Below are 21,383 nucleotides of genomic sequence, written 5' to 3' on the forward strand. Positions count from 1 at the left end.
GAAGATATAGTGGATTTGAAATCTCATCAAAGGAGAATTAAACTAAGAGTAATGGTATCATCTAATCTTCAGTAGCATGTATGGGCTCGTGTTTCTACTTCTTTTGATCTCCCGAGAATATTTATAGATTGTCTTGCTTCTCTGGTTTTGTGACAACATGCTCCTTATTTATTGCTGGTGTCAGCAAAACTGCTTTGCATTATAATCTAATGCCATTCAGTTCTTCATGCTTATTTGCAAAACATCCAGTTTTGTAAATGGATGGGGAGTAGATGTGTTTTGTTTCATGAGTTTGTCCATTTAACAAGCTTTTCATATTCAGATTCTTGGATAATCTGCACTGAATGTTGTCTGGTTTCACGTTTACATGTTATCGTAGCTGCATTTCTATGTAATATTTGAATAGCATAGCTTAATGGCAAGGATTGTTTATTTTGCCCTGGCTGCACCAAGTGTTATTTTGGCCAATAGGTGAATCCCAGTGGGAAATGCTAAAATGAAGCTGCTGATTATAAGAGGTAACCTCTCCATTGATAGGGGAAAAAAGGGGGAAAAAATATTCTTTGCCTGAAGAGTTTAACCCTTTTGTAAGGCCTAAACAGGACTTCTCTCTCTCTAATCAAATGTGTAGATTAATGGTTGATAGATTCTGATTAACTGGAAGTAAATGATTGGATTTCTGATACTTATGGTAGGGTGGGATGGCGAGAAATATATTTTCTTTTCAGACAGAGATAGGCAGCTTGTGGTTAAGAAATCTAACAATCACTTCCATCTGGTCCCCAGTACTGTGTGCATGAAGTTGAATTGTGAAGAACAGTGTAACTTACTATCAGCAGCTTCACCTCTTGTTCTTGGTGATTGTTAACTAACAAGAATATTGAATAGATAATAGTGGTGCACATAAGTGTTGTTGCCAGTACCTGGTGTACTATATTAATCATGTGGATACTTAAATGTGAGGTGTATTATTTAGTTGTCCTTAGAACTTTGGTTTTTGTGAAGAAAATACTAAAATACACAAGGCCTTTAGTATTTGTGGCACACAGTCTTTCTAGAGTAACTATGTTTGCAACAGATGTCTGCTTGACAATCATACAGATAAAATGTATTAAATATATCTCAAAAAACTGAGTGACAAAATTTTTGGTCCTTATGCTCCAGTCCTGTTTGTTGTTCCTTTCCTATTCACCAAGAGATATTTATTTGTTCATTTCTCCAGCAAAAATTTTTTAAAATGCTGGGCAAACAGGATTTTTAAAGTTGCATCTAAATGCAGAACTAACACCAACCTTGTCTGTTGTAGAAAGGCATTTTGAAGTTGCAGCTCCAGTACAAAGAAGACTTACTTTTTTTTTCATGAATGACACTCTTCAGTGATTTGCAAAAATGGGACTTCGCCTCTGTTCTGCCATTTTACTGTGCCTTTTTGGTTTCACATTTCAAAGACCAGTTTTGTAGTTGTACTGTTATTATTTAGAAAATGCCATAAAGTAGAATACTAGAAGCAGAAAATTCAGTAATAAAGAAGCATATCAAAAGCCAAGGGGAAACACATTGAAGTTAAAGCCTTTATGGTATCAGATATTATCTCTGCTTTTAATTCATTTGTTTCACTTACCAGTTTTGTGTAGCTAAGAAGATATATTGGAAGTCAAGTCATATTAAAACAAGCTGTATTTATTTTCTCCCACATGCCATCTGTTTAACTTTCATATAAGAGCAAAACAGATTAAATGGTAAAGTATATTGCATTAATCCAGTAAAAGGACTATTTCCTCTCTCTGGAAATAATTACATATGAACTGGAAGGGTCCTCCTACCTTGACTGCCAAGAATAGCAAATGTCAGTGAATGAGTAGATGTAAATGGCTGCAAACATCGCTGCTGGAAAGTGTAGATGTCTTTGAAGATTGCCTGAAACTACCCTTTGCCTGATGAGTTTAACCCTTTTGTAAGGGCTAAACAGGATTTCTCTCTCTTTCTCCTTTCTGCTTCAGTTACCTCTTGCCTTTGCTTCATCTTAACAGCAGCTTTGGCTCTCTCTCCTTTTTCCTTTACCATGGCAGCTACCTCTTTATTTCCCATTTCCTTCCTTCCTTCTATTAGAAGGCAAGATACAGAGGTATCCTCGGGATCCAGTACTTTCATCATAATTGCAGACACAGCATTGTGCCATTGTGGTACAGTCTACCCTCTTTGGTGCATGCATGTGATATGATACATACACATACATGCATAGCTACATAAACATACATACGTTCTTAAATTTATGTTTGTTTTCCTTTCAGGTACATTTGAAATTTAGCTGCATTCTGAAAAGATAGGAAAGAGTATTCTGTGTTTCAGTTTTCTTCTTGTGAACATTATCTGTTGAATATTAATAATTATCTTTTTAAAAATTCCAGGGCCTTTGCCAGACTCCGAGAAATTCAGAATAGAACATTCATTTAACCACCACTCCCATTCCTGTTTCTTCTTACTGCATCTTATACATGTATTTTTTCTGTTGTTTTTAGCCATTGAAGTGAATGGTCTTTTAAAAGTTATAGTAAGTTATGAAACATAATGGATAAACCTGTTTCCTAAGCTTTTTTTCATTCTTCTTTGTAAGAACTTTTATTATTTGTATAATGATGATAGGAGTAAGCACATTTTTACTGTGTCAGAATAGTTGCTTTCATTCTTTGAGAATACTATTTAAAATTGGCATTTCTTTTCTAAATAGTATGGAAAAGACAATGTGAGACTAGAATCCCTGTTGCATTTATAGAACTCCCTTTATCACTAAATTATAGCACAGTCTTAAGTCTTGTTGATGTTCTTTGTTCGTATTACAAATGAAGCTTTACAGCTACCTCATATAGTGAAACCTACCCTAACTAAATAACTCCCAAATAAGGAATGTTTTTGTCTGCTTTTTTAAATTGTCTGCAGAATTATTGGGCTTAAAACTGTTTACTTTAGAAAAACAGATTAAATGTTTTTATACAATTCTAATCTAACATTTCAGGCAAATATTGTGGAACTTCTCAAACACAGTGTGGTAGTAAGCATAGCATGTCTGTTGTTTCCAAGTACAATGGTGATCCTGAGTGATAATTTTGATTTGTAAGCAGGAATGTTCATTTAGTTGTTATTGCCAATAGCCTTTATCTTCATTGACTTTTCAGTTAATATTGCCTTGACGTTCAGTCACTGTCCTAGAAGCTGTGGTGTGTTTCTTCTCCGTTTGGTCCATTGTTGGGCTCTCAGGTTTTCATACTTATTTGATCAGCTCCAATCAAACAACAAATGAGGATGTAAGTCCCCTTCCCCTGCTCTAATTTGTCTCCATCTAATGGCTTTATGTATTTCATGTTCAGTGTCTGCATTTATCTATTTTTTTAAAAAATACTTTGTTGCAAGGTTCAGTCAAGTGTGCTGTCCCATTTTTGTCTATAAAATGCATATGACTGCGTGTGATGGCTTCTTGGGAAGAAACAAAGCATGGTTGAGACACAGTTCTAAGATCATTGAATGTTAACTAAATGGAGTTTAGGTTAGAGGACCACAGTGACAGCACTAATATTTATAGTAGCCTTTCTCAACCTTCTTTACCCTGGAGGAACCCTTGAAATAATTTTTGGATCTCAGGGAACCCCTGCATAAAAATTGCAAAAATTGTGAAAACTTCACAATACAGTTAACTTCTAACTTACACAATCCACATTTTACAACATTTACTACAACAGCAAAGTGGCAGGCCAGTAGCTGAATCGTAGCACATAAAAAAAATCCCACTGTGAGCACTATTTTTTTCAGTCACAATATCTCACAGAATCCTAATTGAGAAAGGCTGTTTTAGAGAATGTGAGTAAGGTGCTGGATTGGCAAGAGAATGCTCACCTTCCCAAAGCCTAAGAAGATGGTCAAAGATGCCTTGGCAGTACATTGACTGACTAAAAAAAAAAGTGTAGTTGTTAGAAAGCTTCCTAATATTTAAAATATAGGTTAGAGTCTGTAAGCCAGATAAGTAATAATTATCATTATAATTATGTGGGGAACTTTGCAAGAAGATTTGAGGAGGTGTGAATTTAATGAAATACCCATTTTTGATAATTTGGGTTGGATTAGGATGGAGTTTACCAGATGATTTTGGGCCAGTCATGTCCCTCAACTATATTTAATTTTGAAGATTAAAAAATGGGGAAACAAGAGGTCCTTCTCTTATGTCTTGAGCCATACACTGAAGTGCATTGGATATATGAAATGTAGCACATTTGTAAGGAAGAAAAATGTGAAGTGGATCCATTACCATCTATTCTATTGTTGATGAGCACCAGATTGCATCAGATGTTTCTGGAATATCTCTTTGGGGAACAGGTGAGATTTTATGGATCAAGTGATATATTGAAATGAGGGAAACAGGTTCAAATTCAAGTCACAGAACTCATGGAGCCTTGTCATTATTTGATATAGTTTATTTTTGGTGTAGGTATTTTTTCTTAGAATAAATAACACTTATAAACTGAAGAGTGCTATTAAAAATGAAGAATAATGCACCAGTGTTCATTTCTTTCTAGATCAAGGGATCTTGGTCAAATAAAAGAAGCAAAGAAAACTTCAATCCTTATAGCTATGGCAACATTTTCACTAATTGTTGCTCTGCACTTTGTGGGCCCCTCTCTCCTAGGTAAGAGATATAATTGTTCAGTATCCCTTCTTTTTTATTGTACCTTTGTTATGCTAGTTGGGTGAAGTATGCATAACTTCCAGGAGCACATAAATTGCTATAGGTATCATATGACCTTTGCATCCTCTGGCAGTATGTAATTTTATGGTGTGCAACTAAAAAGACACTGGAAAAACTATTATCAATCTAGGCACCACTGATTAATTTGCTGCAGCAAAAACTAACTAAAGCTTTATGGAAAAAATGATCAGCTAGGATTTTTTGGTCATCCACAATAATTTGTTGGTTCTACTCTCCAGCTGTGAATGATTACAATTTAAAAATGCCTAGCAATACTTTTGAAAGCATAATATACTAAGCAGAAATTGTTAATTTGGTTTGGACATCTATTTTCAAAAGTACTTATCTTCAGTATCTACCACTAGTCAGTCATACAGCAAACTAAATCTAAACTACGAGAAAGTTGGAATTATTATTAATAACTTTGCTGGGACATGCAGTAGATGGATAGAATACATTTCATGTTGCCCTAGAATGATCATTTTATGTAAATTATGAGGGCAGACGTTTTGGAAATTCAAACAGTTTTTTCCTCGCATTGTTTTTACCTATTGACTACTTTTCATAAGATGCTACAAGGCATCAGTAAGGCAATAATAATAAAGAGCAAATTTGCAGAAAGATTATGTGCTTAACTGTACCATTTATAGGTTTTGTCAACTTAGAAATTCATTGCAATATACAATTCAGCCAGGAGTGCCTAAACTTTTGCATGGAACTGTAGTTTAAACTACTGTGTCTCAGCATTCTAAGAAGCTATTTACTCTTCTGAACTCAAATTACTTCCATAAATTTGTATGACTCCATGTTGTTATATGAAACTCTATTTGTTTTAAAGATGATTTTGTTACTATCTGATAAGAATTATTTGTAATTCAACTTTCTATTATTCTATAGTTTAATTGACCGAAGAGGATTTATACAGCCAGATACTCCACAGCCAGCAGCTCCCTCAAATGGCATTACAATGTATGGGGCCACACAGTCTCAGAGTAATATGGTAGGAACCATCCCATAATGTTGATCAAGAACTCTGAATGTTTCTCTTTTCTACTTTCCTGAGAACAAAGCAGGTCGCTAAACTATCTGAACCCTTCTAGTACTTTATGATTGAAGTCTTCCATGAATGTATCATACTATGACATCAAGATTTTAATAAGCATTAATGCAAAATTTAAAAATACAATAAGAGCACTAAGAAAAGATTAGTAATTTGAACTGAGACTGGGATGTGAATAGAGAACTGTCATGTATGTTGGAACCTTTGCCTGTCTTAATCCTATTTTTTGATGGTTGGATGTTCAGTAGCACGTTTGCTGCTTTTTAAATTGTTTTCCTCAAATGCCACTGGCTGTGCTGCATAAATTCTTGCCACCTGAAACTTTATATACAGCTCAGCATGTCACTATGAATATTTCAAGAGAACAGTTTGAATTTCTTGTGAACATTCTAAAAGCCACTGTATTTAACTACTGCAAAATTTTTAACTCATGTTTTTATAGAAATTGTGCCAATGTCTCTTTTTATGCCCTCCAGAGAAGAGTGCATTTTATGTGCGTGTGCCAAGGTATCAGGGTAGAGAAATTTATCAGCTGAGAATCCTAACTGGAGCTGCATTCTTCTGGTATATTAAAATAGTGTCAAACTCCTTGTATATTTTTGCTCCTTGGATTTTTTCTAGACCTCAAAAATATGTGAATCCCAAACTTTAAAAAATTTTCATTTAAGAAAAGTACAGTAATGGCACACCTTTTTTATAACTATGTGAATTCTCTTTGTGTTTTATATAACATTAATATATTTAAAAATGAGATTCCCTTGAGCATTGATTTGCTAAGGTGGGTTCATTGATCGTTTTTCATATCTGCCAGCAACACCAATTTGTTATATTTTAAATATCAAACATTTTATTGACTCTGGTACCAATAATATCTTTTATAGCATTATTACTAAATGTTTATAACATAGTTTTATATATGCTTATTTAACACAAAGACCCATTGAATTCACTGGGCTTACATCCAAGTAAGTGGATATAAGGGAAAAAGTATTTGCTTGCTATAAATGAATGGTTTTACTTTAATTCACCTTATGCTGATAACAATATTTCTTCCTCTATTTTGGTTGTTCTGTCATGGTAGCAATCACATATTTCCATTTTTTAGGCAGAAGCGTGTAGGCCAAACAAAACTAAGAAAATGTCAATAAATGTGTTATTTAAAATTGACTTCAGATGTCAACTTAATTTAGTATCCTTCATGCCATTTGTTTCTTGCTCTATTTTTACTTTTTGCCCTTCTTGGGTGTTCTAAAGAAATCTCACACATTCTTATAACCATGGTTCCCACATAGAAAATGAAGAAAGAATTTGAAATCACTCAGAAACCAGTTTCTTAGTTTAGTCCTTTGAAGTGGTCATTTGGGGTGTCTCTTCCCTCAGTTGTGGCACTGTTGCTGTTTTTTCTGATTTACATTTTCTATTCTCCACACCTGGTTTTAGCTTACTGGGCATTTTCCTTGTTATTCTTTCTTTGCATGCTTCTCAAATCCCCTTTCAGTACCAGCTATTTCAAGGGTACAGTATCAGATCAATCTTAATATGGCTGCATTATCACTGAATAATTTCATCATCTCCAACCTAACTTGATCAGTTGGCTAGAGTTTCCTGAAGTACATAGGTAATCTGTGATGAAATCCTATTTTTAATTTGTATTGTTTTTTGTGCTCCCCAAGATAGAAATGAAATTGACATTAAGACTTGCTTTTAAATGGTGTAGCATAATGTTGATCAGTTGCCATTTTTCAGCAAGTAAAATATTACATTTATTACTGGGATAAGTGATAGAATTATATGTTTCTGTGGTGATAGTTGTAAATTCAGATAAAGGCTTGGAAATTAAATCAGTATATGTTCTGATAAATTGCATGTGGTAAAACTAAGAGTTATAGCCTTTTGATTTCACTTGGGCAGTCATTTCTAAAGTTGCATGATGTTTCTCATAAAGTCAGTACTACCTAAACTCTTTAAAGACTTCAAAAGAGATTTTTAAATAGAAAGAAATCAGTTCAAACCTATATTACCCCAACATCCCAGTCAAGATTTTGCTTCTATGAAATTTAGGAGAAAAAGTAAGATTATGTATACAAGAAGTGAAAGGTTTATGCTTAAAGAAAAATGATAGAAATGTTTTAAAAGTGACAATTTCTAATAATGTTTTGACATAGGAGACCATATAGGAACCCATGTGGATTTTTAAAAATGCTTTCTATTAAATGAGATATTTTTATTTAAAAAAAACTATTTTTAAATATCTACATGAAAATAAGATCTGAATTAAATGCAAACTTATTAAACCTTAGATTTAAATGGTCACACATGGACATTTAATTAGGTTTCAGTAAGATCTGGCTTATATGATATAAAAATGACAGATATTTGTCATTGTGGGCTTCATAAAATCACAGATAAGTTGATACCAATATACCAATCCCTATTAAAATATGAAATATGCTGGGAAATTGCACAATAAAAGCTCAATCTGAAAGAATTCTTTGTAAGTGAATGTTTCATTTCTTTTATGCCTTTCAGCAAAGTTCTGCTTAGTTTCCCATTTTATTAAGATATTACCAGCCAAACATAATAGATAGTTACTTTATGTGTTATGTGTACATTGCCCTGTATTTCAGGTTCTTGCTTCTAAAAAATTCTGCTCGTTAACTCTGTGCATGTTTTCTAAATGAGTTTTCCTTTATTATATATGGTTATATCAAGGCTAAATAGGCATGGATTATAACCTAACTCTGGCTTTCTAGGGACAATTTCTAAGCACCAGTGAAGATCAGGCAATATTGAAAACAAGTCTGGATTAAATACTTTTGTTTAATTGTAAGGCAGTATGTTTTATTTGTTAAATATAAGTTGGCATGTATGCTTACTATATTCAGTGAAAAGATCAAAATAGAGAACTTGATTTAAAATAAGAGTGATTTTAAATCTGTCTTTAACATCATGATATTCATAAATATGTATTGTAACATTGTAATGTTAATTTATAATCTTAATATTTGTAAATCTGGGAACCAAATTCCACAAAGGGGTTCAATAATTTAACATGTTCCAGTGATGTCATGTGATGGTTTGATGATGATGATCATTTCAAACTGTATGTATGTTTAGATTATTACTTCATATTTTTGCTCTTTTACAGCCTGTCTACTTTCCAAATGATTTCAGTTCCTCTAAATTGGTTATTCATGCCACTTCATTCTCATTGTTCTCAGTGTCTAAATCTGTTGAAATGCTACAAATCTGATAAGCTCTTATTGCTTCTTTGCCACCTTTTAATGTTGAATAATAAAAACAAATGATCTCTATAGCAGCACTTTTAAGTTTCCCTTTCTATCTGAAATACTGACTTTGTCGCAATTAACCAGGCAACCCATCTAGCATTCAATATACAGGTAGTCCTCGCTTACTGACTGCCTTGTTTAGCAACCATTCAAAGTTACAATGGTTGAAAAAACAACAGCTTTGTGACCAATCCTCTCATTTATGACTGTCACAGCATCCCACAGTCACATGATCACCATTTGCATGCTTCACTACTGGCTTCCAACAAGCAAAATTAATGGAGAACACGAAAGTGAAATCATAAGTCACAGTCATGTGAGGTCTCACTGAATGACTGCAGAGATTTTGTGAAAATTTTATTTTATTTGTGAAATAAGGAACAAACCAGGAACATGAAATATTTTTATTGTCATCCGAACCATCTAGATAATTTTCATGTAAAAACTATAATAAAATCTGAAAAATTAGAACATCAAACCTTCATTAATATTACTTTAAATACCCATTGCTTCACTGCCAAAATGTTTAAAAATATTTGGGTTTTTATGCTTTTTTTCTCTCAATATTTCCATTATTTTAATAGGGGACTGAAGTTAGATTAACCAGGTGGTAATTGACAGGATCACCTTTTCCTTTTTGAAGGTTGGTAGTCTATTTTGCTTTTTCCCCCTTCTAGTATACCACTAGTACTCCATCACTTCTTTAACCAGTTCTTTTATGCCATAAAAATATACCATGAGAATCCACTCACTCACCGATAGTCATGTTTCCTAAACATTTTTTCATTAGTATTTGAGGCTGCAATCCACAGTCACCCAGTTGTTACATTATGAAGGCTATTCTTGATTCAGCATTATGGATTATGCCATCTCTTAATAATTGATTCACCTCTTTTTTATTACTTTTCAGGAAAACATTTCAGATATTTTAAAAATATTTGTTACTGCTGCATTTATATGTATTTTCTTTAAAAATTCCTGGGACTGGAATTACTTTAATACTAGGTAGTCCTAATAATGTCAGTACCTCATTCATCTGTTCTTTGATGTTTGTATTTTTCTTAAGCACCTTAGTCTTACAGAGCTCTTTCATCATTGTCTGTTTCAAATTTGGGATAGTTCTTCTACTTCATTTAAACCTCAGACAGATTCAGCTCAGAACCTTGTACTATGGTTTTGTTGTTCATAATTTCTGCGACCTAATTCTGTAGATACTCCAAAAAAGTTTTCAGAAAAAAAGATTTCAGAAAAACTGCCACCATCTACCACTGTGGTAAGCTTTCTTTTCAGCTGGCAAAATCTTACACATGCAGACAGCCAAATGCTATGACACACCAGAAAGTATCTATTGCAGTTTCCATAGATTACATCTCTGTTGCTGTAACGAAACTGTGGATAAACTGGATAGGCAGAATTTACAGGTTTAAAGCAATAGCTACCAAGATAAATTTAATGATTTTATGACTGGCTCCTAATTTTTTAAACATGATGAATAGAAAATATGTCTTATATTTGCATCAACAAGTGTAGTCCACAATGCAATCTTAACAGCCATTATTTCGGCAAACCTATTTACCATAGGGAATGAATGCGTTTTGCCATTTTATGAGCCCCCTTTGCCTCAAGATTTTTATAATCCTTTACATATTTTTCTATGCATTTTCTTTTTTTTTTTCTGTATTACAAAGTGGACCTCTATAACAGCATGAAATGTGGGTAGCTTTCATGTAGCATTATAGAGACCCACTAAATATATGCCATGAAAACACTTTTTCTATACCTTAATCAAACACATTCCATTTTACTTATTTCCCTTTTTCAAAGTAAAGTATTTCATAAGTCTGATCATTTTTTTATATTTCCACCAAGTCCCTTTCAGTTAAATGATACTCATTGGTGTAGAATTTCAGTGGTAGGAATCATTGACTAAGTTAGGCAACGTGGAAAAATAAATGTATTGATATTTAATGTTTAATCGCAATTTCTTTCTGAAAACGTAGATATGGTAGCATAACGTTATCTTTTTATCTCAGGCTTAGCCAGAAAGTATTATGGAATATAATCATCTTAGATTCTGCAGAGATGCTTCTTGGATTTTAATTCAAATTAACAGATATGTTTTGGTGTTGTAAGAGTTCAAAAATTCTATTAACTGTTGTAATTTTGAAAAGAAATAAAACCATATTTTTAAAAAATATTTTCTATGTTTCTAAGTTATTTTGTATCAGTAATATAAAAAAGCAATGGAACTGACATGGGTGTCATATAGTTAATATTTAGCTTTAGAAGTAATGTTAAAATAGTTAATTACAAATAAAGTAGCTAATAAATTAACCAAATTTACAAATAAAAAGCAATTTTCAGTAGGATAAATTTCTTTGAAATCAGTTGGCACTTCATCTACAGTATGTTAGATTTGGGCTATTTGTCTGATAATCTATTAATAATTAATGAGCAGTCGTTCTAGTATTTAAAAGTCTGGAAAGATTTTGACAACGGTTAGTGGTATTGACGTGTTCATTCCGTAATTTGTTTTCTAAGGTTAAAACAGTGGCCTCTGCATTAGTGTGGCAAATGGTATATGAACCATCACTAAGGGACAGGATGATTCTTGGTCTATTAGATTCTGTTTTTAGTTATTTCTCAAAGAGCTATAGGAGCCTAAATGTTTCAGAATGATTTATGAATTATGTAAGTTTAAGTGCTTTCTTGGATTGAGGCTTAAGTACAGTAAACTGCATTCAAAATTAAACTCTGCATGAAAGTAAACATTCTTAATGCTAACAACAGGTTCAGGCATAAAAATGACAGTACTTAGCTAAATGATAGCAGTAGAATGATTTTTGTAAAACACACAGGTCCTATATTTTTGTATCAAGCTTTTTAAAATAATCTTAAGGAAATTAAACAGTGGGACTGACATCAGTCTGGATGGCTATGATTATATCATGTTGCGATAAAGAACTTGCCTCTCACAAAGCCTAGTGTGTTCCATGATCAGTGAATTAATATTTAGTAGCTAGTATAGTTTTCACTTTTTAAAAAATAGATATGTTCAGTAGAAAATTTTGAAAATGTGTATATGGATTTGCTTAAAAGTTTAGAAACCAGAATCATGATTCCATTTTGCCTCCTTCTCTTTCTATTTTTGTAGAAATTATTCCAAATATTTATAAAAGTATTCTTCCCCACTACTATCTCTAATCTGGCCGTAGTTTACACTTCTGCAGAATTTGAATGAAAGATGCAGAAAGTACAACCCAACCCTATCACATTCCTTTTACAGAATTCAAAGTCTTGTAAGGCTGAAAGCATCTATTTCAGACCTTGAAACCCCACAACCCCCCTTCCTAAAATCAGGACTTGACCCCAGCCAGCCTTCCACATGCTGTGCTAAGCCTAACATGGCTCTTAAGTCAATGGAAGGTACACACTCCTGCACTAAGGAGTTAACCATTTGGCTTCATCCAATGCCTGATTACATGGAAAGAAGGCTCATTATTTCTGGTGGCATACTACTGGTTAATTGTATTAAAAATTGCAGGCTAGTTCAATAATGTATGGATTATATGTCTACTTAATTATGGAAGGAAAAAGGGGAGGCATTGAAAATAAAAGTAAGGGGGCACAGAAAGTATCTCGTGCACCAGTAAGAAATAATTCATTGTGTAGAAGCCTGATTTTGGACAATTTCTTTATCAAGGACACCTGAAAACAAAACAAAATACTGCTTACACAATTTTATCTGTGTAAAGACCTCCATATCTGGGGTCAGAGGGACAATAAAATCAGCATTAACAGAATATATTGTTTAAACCTGCAGCAAAATAAATATATTTTATTATATTTGCATCTAGTTGTAAAAAACAAAAAATTGAAATGCAATTATATGAAATCTGTGAGTGTATGTACACACAGATCCATCTAGTGGCCCAAAGGGATATTAGCTAAGAATACAAAACTGCTTTCCATATCTAGTCAGTTGTGTACCCCAATAATTTTAACTGTTTTATAAAATATTCAGTTCACATATGAATGTTTCATGGGTATATTCTTTTTTCTCTTTTATCCTTTGATCAAGTCAATATACTGGGGTGACTGATTTGCATAGTACCTATTTATATTTTTTTTCTCTACTATGACATTGAAAGGCCTTAAGCAAACCTGTATTTCTGATTCAGTCTCCCAACAGGGGACTAATGCAAGCCTGTTTTCATTGGAAGTTTTGAGACTCAGTCACCTAATGCTCATGAAATGTTTTTCAAATTCAGAAAAGTTGTTGATTGAGGCAATAAATAAATCCAATAAACAAGGTATTTTGTTTTCTATATTTCATTTCACAAATAGTAATAATCTTTGATTTTCAAAACTGCTTAAATTCAGGCCAAAAAAGAAAAAGAAAAGTATCTTTAATTCTGCTTTTAAAAGAAAAAATTATTGTAAAAATAGATTTGTTAAGCAGGTGCATTATACAATATAGATACTACTAAAGTACATCCATGCTTACAGAAAACAATACAATATTGACTTGTGCATTACAACATGCATCCAATAATCTCATACATTTGAACAATGTAATATAGCCTTCATATGTTATGTCCAGTGTAATCTGTATCTACGTTAGAAGGAGTTTACATTCAGGACTGGTATTGTTTTGTAAACTCAAACAGAAGAATGGCTTCACTTGTGCAAGAATGCTCTGCACCTATATAGAATGTGCTGTATATTTCAGCAGGAAACTGCAGCTCTCTGGAATACTTTGTAGGGAGAAGTGAAAGAAAAAAGTTTTTAAAAGCTGACTTCTACTTGTACAAATGCCAGATACAGCCCAATGCCCTGGCTCATGCAGTGTGCTAAGATTGCTTAACCATGGCTTATTCAATAAGCCATAATAATCTGGATTCTCATATTGTGCTAAATGGAAACCAAATAAACCAACTTATGGCTATTGTGCATTTAAAATGTATGTGCATTTTATGTGCAACTATGTGCATTTAAAATATATGCCTGTTCAGCTGAAATTAACAAAATATTTAACAGAGACGAGTTCAGTTTTCTTCACTTAGGAAACAAAAATCAAACAGTTGTATGAGGGATACCTTGCTTAGTAGACATTGTAGAACAGAAGGTGTATTAGTCTTTGGTAGCCAAAAATCAGAAGGAATCACTTTTTAAAACAGATTTTATTAAAAGACATAAGTTTTTGTGAGCTGCATCTGATGAAGCGATCTGCAGCTCATGAAAGCTTATGCCTTTTAATAAAATTACTGGTCTGATAAGGTGCTGTCAGATTCCTTCTGATTCATGCTTAGTAGCAGTACCTGTGATAATGATCTCGGAACAGTACTTGATTTTAAGAGCTGTGAAGACCTGGCTCCTCCCCTAGGCCCTCACCGAGGGAGAGTGAGACCTCTTGCTTCATTGCACTTGCCATCTTTAATCTTAATCTTTTATGTTTTATTGATTTTATTGTAATTTCTTTGAGTGTTGTGAGTCACCCAAGAATCGTTGAGTCAGGTGGCATACAAGTTTAATAAAGTATTGTTATTATTTTTATCTAAATATAAGCTGGTATAAAGATGTGACTGAAAAAGGTAAATGAAAGTTTCAGACTGTTTAACAGAAGTAGGGTTTACAAATTGTGGAAAATAATTGTTCCATTTTATTCTCTTTTGGTCAGATCCCATCTTAAGTACTATGTCTAGTTCTGGACAATGCAATTTACGAAGGATTCAGTAATACTGGAAAAAGTTCAGAGAAGGACAATGAAGATGAGGAGATTACAAACTAAGCCTTATGAAAAAGAGATTGAAGGAGCTAGATACATTTAGCTGGAAAAAAGATGACTCTGGGATGTATGATAGCATTCTTCAAACACCTGAGATGATGTTACATAGAAGAAGATCAAGATCTGTTCCCTCTTCTTTCATAGGGCAGGACATGAAAAAATGGATTAAGTGACAGGAAGGCAGATACCAAGTGAATGTTAGAAAAAACATAAGAGCAGTTCAGCAGAGGAACCAGTTATCCAGAAAGGTGGTGGTCTCCCCTTCATTGAATATGTTCAGCTGAATTCTAGACAAGAATCTATATGGGATTTATTAATTTGGATTCCTGTCCTATGCAGGAGATTGGACTCTGTGGCCTAAATGGTCCTTTTCAACTCTGATTTTATAATGTGCTTTTTACCCAAATGAAGCTGCAGTGTTATTATATTGCTGAGCTCATTGCTAGAAAACTGATGGAAGGATGAATTTTGAATGTGTACAGATTATCATCTATACAGAGAACTGCAGATTTTGTGTGTTGAAAGCTCTTTAAGTCTGCTCAGTTGCTGTTTGAAAGAGTCTCCAGCCTTAAATAATGTTGCAAAGGCAAACTGCAAGGCCTACACAGAAATATATGAATACCAATATACTATGGGGGAAAAGTTAGCATGTTTATAAATTATTTTGTCTGGCTAATGCTTTTCATACTATATACTTTCACTTCTCTGGAATTCATCAGTATATTGTGCATGCTCTCTTGGTCAGTTTAACAAGGAAGTGTAACTAATAACTCTTTTCTTTCTCTTTATGTCCCATTCCTCTTTTGTCCATACCCTTCCATCTCTGTGTATCTCTTGTGCCTTTTATATTATTTTGGTACCCTTCCATTCTTCAGTGTGATCAAGATCAGTGCATTCAGAGCACTAAATTCGTTTTGCAGGCTGCTGCCACCCCACTCCTCCAGAGTGAGCCCAGCATAAGTAGTGAAGAGCTGCCTTTACCAGGAAAAAACACTCTTGGTGCTCCCTGTACCATGGTGACACTAGGACAACCAACACCCCCCTCTTCCATCCCAAATCTCACATCAGAAACAAGTTTGGCAGAAATGATACCATTAAAAGAGGACCCTGAAAGTCATCAGTTTCTTACTCCTGAAGAAGCTCCATCACCACCTGGGATGTTGCCACTTGGGTACTCCATGACACACAGCCGTACCATGCACAGCCTCAGCCTGGTTAGCCAGGATTCACTGCATGAAGACTCAGTGCGTGGCCTTGTAAAACTCAGCTCAGTCTAAGCAATTTAGAACATGACAATGGTTAAACCTTATTTAACTCCAACAGCAATGCAGCCTTTGGGCTTTGTGACATGTATACATCACTGAAAATTATTATGTAAAAAAACCTATTGAAAGGACAAATTATTTTTGTGCCGTGAAGTAAAAATTACATTTGTTTTATAGCCAATTTATTGGTGGCTTGGATTTGATGATTACATTGTTAAATAACAAATTCAGTTGAAATTTGTTTGGTGATTTATAATGTCCAGCAGCTTGGAATCCTGGTACTACAAACTTGATTATTATAGTACTTAAAACTATGAATGGATATAAGCATCATATTCCATGTTTTATGAAGTTCCTTGTTGTAATATCTCCTTTGTAGCCAGACAGTACTGTGCTACTCATATTTGAAACAGAAGATTACCATTTGATGAATGCAAAATCAATAAGGGTTGCAATTGTGGATTTGCATGCCACGCTACAGTGGGTGTTACAGTAGTGTTGGTATTTGAAAGACAGTGCTGCTTTACTGTTTGTAAGTACCAAAGTGCTGTTCATTGTAAGAGGCAGTACAACAAACAATATAATTTTTTTCAATCAACAGTTATAAATAAATGAACTGGTGGTATTTCAGTTATGGAGGATTACCTGTTTTTGCATATCATTTATTTTTAATGTGAAATAACATAACTGTGTTGTGCCATAACATAGATTTCTCTCTACCCATCCCCACCTGTGATCACATGAGATATTCAATAAGATGGCATTCTCTGTTTCTTTGAATATGTATATGTACAGTTATATCCATACAAAGCTGACGCAAAACAGCAATGTTGTAAAACAAATTACTTTTTTCCTAAGATTATACCATTAAGCAGCCCAAAGGAACCCCTAAGACCCAATTATGGATTGTTCTGAGTATTGTATGCAGTTTTATATATAACCTACTTAATTTTGTGATGCTATAAGGCTATAATTGATCTGCTTGTTAAAAATTACTTTACATTAGTGGGTTGGACTGAGAAATCTTCCATTTTCAAAAGGACTTTGATCCAGCAGAGGTTTCCACAAAAGATTGCTCCTTACATCATTTAAAAACATGCTCCACAAAGGGACCATATAGAACACCATGGAGTTGATGTGAAGGTATTGGGCAAGAAAGAGAACTGGTGAAAAGGGGGAGGGGGAAGCTTTCTCCCTCTTAATGATTTCAGGAGCTACCACTGTTCCTTGAGGGATTTCTTTAAAATTGAGGCTCATAGAAAAAGTAATGAGGAATCTTTCAGTAGAAGGCTTGAAAGGTAAAGATACTCATGTTCTTAACTTTGTTAGTAGACGGACAAAGGTCACTAGAAGGTCCCTAAGCTGTTTGTGATTGATAACTGCCATTCAGCCACCATTGTTATCAACTATGTTTCAATTTCAGTTTAAAATTGTGATTGATGCTTGATACTAGGAAATTTCTTATGGCTTAAAGAAAAGATATTCCCTCAGGGATAACAAACATAATATGAATTTAAATGTTGCAAACCATTGCATTTTGTCTTGGTTTTAAGATGCTAGGACCTGCAATACCCTTTTCTCAGGACAAAGTTTAGTGCAAAGTTTGGTGTGTGTGCGTGTTTGTGTGTATGCATATACACATACATACATACACACACAGACACACACACAGCATAACTGCAGGCAAGTACACTTAAAAACTGGGATTGCGAAGAAATGAATACATTGCATCTCAAAGAAACTGAAAAAATACCTTTAAAAGGAAAAAAAAAAGCACAATGTTTTAATTGGAATAAGGCCATCTCTACTATTACAGAAATGCCAGGTGACTTACTGCGAAGAAAAACCCTCACACTGTGTACAATTTTGTTTTGTTTTTTTTTTTTTGAGCAGCGATAACAGATTTTCATTTTATTTGCATGTATAGTAAATTATCTAGAGAAAAATCTTGATAACCAGAGATGTCTTTTTCCCATTTTACAGAAAGCTATGCATGGTTTGCAGTTATTTGACTGTGAAACATTAAAATGTTTACAGCTTTCATGTAAAGGGATATTGTCTCTTTTTCTGCCAGACCTCACAGGATTTATTTAAAATCCTGCATGTATTACTTTAGCGCATGCACATTCCAAAGGAAAAAAACTCGCTGGAGATATATTCTCTTCATGTAAGATTGATTACTGCATTGACAGGAATTACCAGAAACAAACAGCTGTAAATTTCATATAATAACAGGGAGTGGATGATCTGGGGAAGATTTATTGAGTTGAAGCAAAGGAGGTCAGCTTCCTCCAAAAACCCCTGTTTACTGTTTCCCTACAACAAACACCTCAAAGTTAACAATCCCAAAACTGGCTTGGTGAGTTCATGATAGGAAAGATGGGATGATAAACTCTGGGAATTTCTGAGCATAGCCTGGGTTATTGTTATTTTTATCACGAGCACTATGTGTTGGCTACACTTTTAGTGAGGAGAATCAAGATAGGGAAAAAAAGTGCATGACTTTTGCCTCAGTACGTTAAAATAGGATTTTAGCCATTCTTTAAAATCCAGGAGGCCTGCCTAGGTAGTAACTTGATGTAATTTATTTTTAAGAGACACAGATATTGGTAAGAACAGCGTATCTGTTTAACAAGCTTAGTATTTTACTAATTCAGCTGACACCAGAAGATAGAGCGTCCATTCCCTGCAGTGTAAAAAATCAACGATGTTAAATATTTTACTCTGCTGTTATTGCTTCACAGCTGTGAAGCTCACACAAAGGAATAGAAGTGTTTAAAAATTCATCGGCTCACATTTCCATAGAAATGCTTATTTTATTTCACTAGCCTTGTTTTGGATATCCTTGCCATTAGGAAACTGCACTGTCACACATGGTATGGACCCATTTGGGTTTGTTTGGTTTCTTTCAGTCTGGCAGGGGTGGAAGAAGGTTATCCTGTAGTTGTTCTTAAGCGCACCTCTCATTCAAAGCGTTCAAGTGCTGCGCTGCAACGTTGGAATACCTTCCTTGGCTTACTTAATGTTTGAGGGAAACAAAATGCTTATATACAGAAAAGTACTGTGAATACCTATTTTAGAACAAATTGATTCTTTTTGTTTGCATTGATGTTTAGTATTTTTTTGCTGTTTATACTATTTTTGACTTTATGTTGAAGAATAAAAATACAGCCTTTTTAAGCATTGCCTCCTGTCTTATGATTTGTTTCACTCAATTTGACCGTGCCTAAAAACCTATTTCTTTTATTTTACCATGACATTTTTTTATAGCCTACCCTTGCCTCATGATGACATCTGCTGGAAAATGCTGGGACTGAATCTGTCTTTTAAATGCAGCTGTTTTATTAATGGTATGTGGTAGTTCTGGAGGACTTAATCCTAACAGTAAACTTTCCAATATATAGGAGACTAATAGTCATTTTTCCACAAGCAAGACCTTTTTCATTTCATGAGCTGTAAATAGAATTCATTTAATCTGTCAATAATTTAGCTAACTCCATCTGTTATTGCTACCTTTGAATCTTCACCAGCTGTTTATAAAGTGGAGAAGCTAAAATAGCCTGGCTGGTAGTGATGCATATGGTAGCCCAATGCATATGGAGTGGAAAAGTCTAGTTTTTAGACAAAACTTGAATTTTTCTTCGTGATAATGTTTCACAATTATTATTTACTATCTAACAAAACAAATGATTCTTGTAAAAATCCTCATTGGCACAATTTCTTCATTATTTACTTGTTAGATTTATACCCCATCTTTCCTCCAGGAGCTCAAGGTTTTGCCCCTCAAAAAGCAACCTGAAGTAGGTTGGACTAAGATGGTAGAAACTATTTTGGGTATGGGGCTTCATTTCTTCCTTCTGTTCTACACTGGGACCACGGCAAATATGGCCTGCAGCATTATAATAGCTTTTGTGGTAGTTTAAAGAAATGAAATGGATGCATTAAACCTCTGTAAAGCTTGTCGTCTCTTAATCTCCATCAAAATATTCAAATCCTAGGAAATCTGAGGCTCAAAATGGGGTGCTGAAGCACCTCACTTAATGTAGATTGCCCAACCTGGGAGTGGCCCAAAATCATCTAGTACTCAATTTACTCAATTTTATGATGTTTGTGAATCTCTTGTCTATATACTTCGTGCTTTTCTTTTTGCTTCTTTTTGGATGTTCGGTTTTTTTTCCCTTTAAAATGTTCAATAAAATGAAATAAAAACATTTATTCTACATTTTAGAGAAAGTGTATGATAAAGTTCATAGGCTTGAATTATGGGACGTTTTACACAAATACAGAATTGAAGGTTGGTTGCTGAATGCAGGAAGAGCAGTGTGATGGAAGTTCAGTATGCGTGAGAATAAATCAAATGCTTAGCTTATAGTTCAACAGAGCAAGGGGTAAGACAAGCAGGTGTGTTTTCTCCTGGTTGTTTGAGTATTTTTGAATAAATGAATAATTATTATGGTGCTGTTAGGGGTGTGACGGTTGAGACATAAATGCATGTGTAATTTAGGTGCTAAATAATTGTAGACTGAATACAGAAATGAGTAACCAGTATACATATGAATGAGTTGAGAGGAAGAGGAAGATGGAGAAAAATGAAGTTGGATGGTGCTAATGAGCTCCTGAAGAAGAGAGGTGAGAAGTGTAAAGAAACAAAGATACAATGAAACACTGATTAGATGTACTGGAAGCAAGAATGGTTTGCAAGAAAAGTAAGGAGAGGTATAGCAAATCCTAGTGCTGTAAACTAGTTTTAGTTATTATCTTGTGACTTTAGTTTCTTTTGGTGATCACATCTTACTCCTTTTATGTGCCTTGTGTAATATTGCTTATCCTGAAACAGAATAGTGTGATGGGTGTATGTTTATATATGTATGCTTGTTTCTTTAGCATCCATGAAATCACATAATGGTATCTGCCACTTGATAAGGTTGCTGATCCTTGCTACAATCTCCTCTTGAATAAGAATATTTACCTTATTTACCCCAATTAATTTAAGTTGCCTTTTTCTGCACTTTTTCCAGCTCTACTGATTCCTTTCAGAGGTACTCTTACTTCCATGACTGAGTCAATGTAGTTTTAAATTAATGTGACCAGTTATACAAGGATGTAAAGCTTTACTAAGGCATCTGCAGAGAGTTTTACTTTGACAAGACCCTTGCTCAGTTCAAATGAGGTTCCCCCAAGATCTCAATGGCCCCAAATCTGCTGTGGTTTAGAAGAGCCATGAAGACTTGGCTCTTCACTCAGG

General features: G+C 34.1%; 1 protein-coding gene across 2 annotated transcripts in view; it reads left to right on the plus strand.

The window, feature by feature from the left end:
- ZDHHC14 (zDHHC palmitoyltransferase 14) overlaps nucleotides 1–19,585 on the plus strand; it is a 61,427-nt gene extending 41,842 nt beyond the window's left edge. Inside the window, exons 6-9 of one of the 2 annotated variants that reach the window (XM_088142494.1) lie at nucleotides 3,200–3,302; nucleotides 4,566–4,675; nucleotides 5,633–5,735; nucleotides 15,749–19,585. In XM_088142494.1, coding sequence (XP_087998620.1) covers nucleotides 3,200–3,302; nucleotides 4,566–4,675; nucleotides 5,633–5,735; nucleotides 15,749–16,150 — 718 coding nt within the window. In that variant the 3' untranslated portion in view covers nucleotides 16,151–19,585. The remainder of the gene's footprint in view (nucleotides 1–3,199; nucleotides 3,303–4,565; nucleotides 4,676–5,632; nucleotides 5,736–15,748) is intronic. The other variant, XM_088142486.1, reaches the window with a different exon arrangement.
- The last annotated feature ends 1,798 nt before the right edge of the window (nucleotides 19,586–21,383 follow it).

Source organism: Python bivittatus, unplaced genomic scaffold (genome assembly GCF_059951505.1).
Source record: "Python bivittatus isolate LINGU-HERP-01145 unplaced genomic scaffold, Pbiv_v1 ctg000020_np1212, whole genome shotgun sequence".
Classification (NCBI taxonomy): Eukaryota; Metazoa; Chordata; class Lepidosauria; order Squamata; family Pythonidae; genus Python; species Python bivittatus.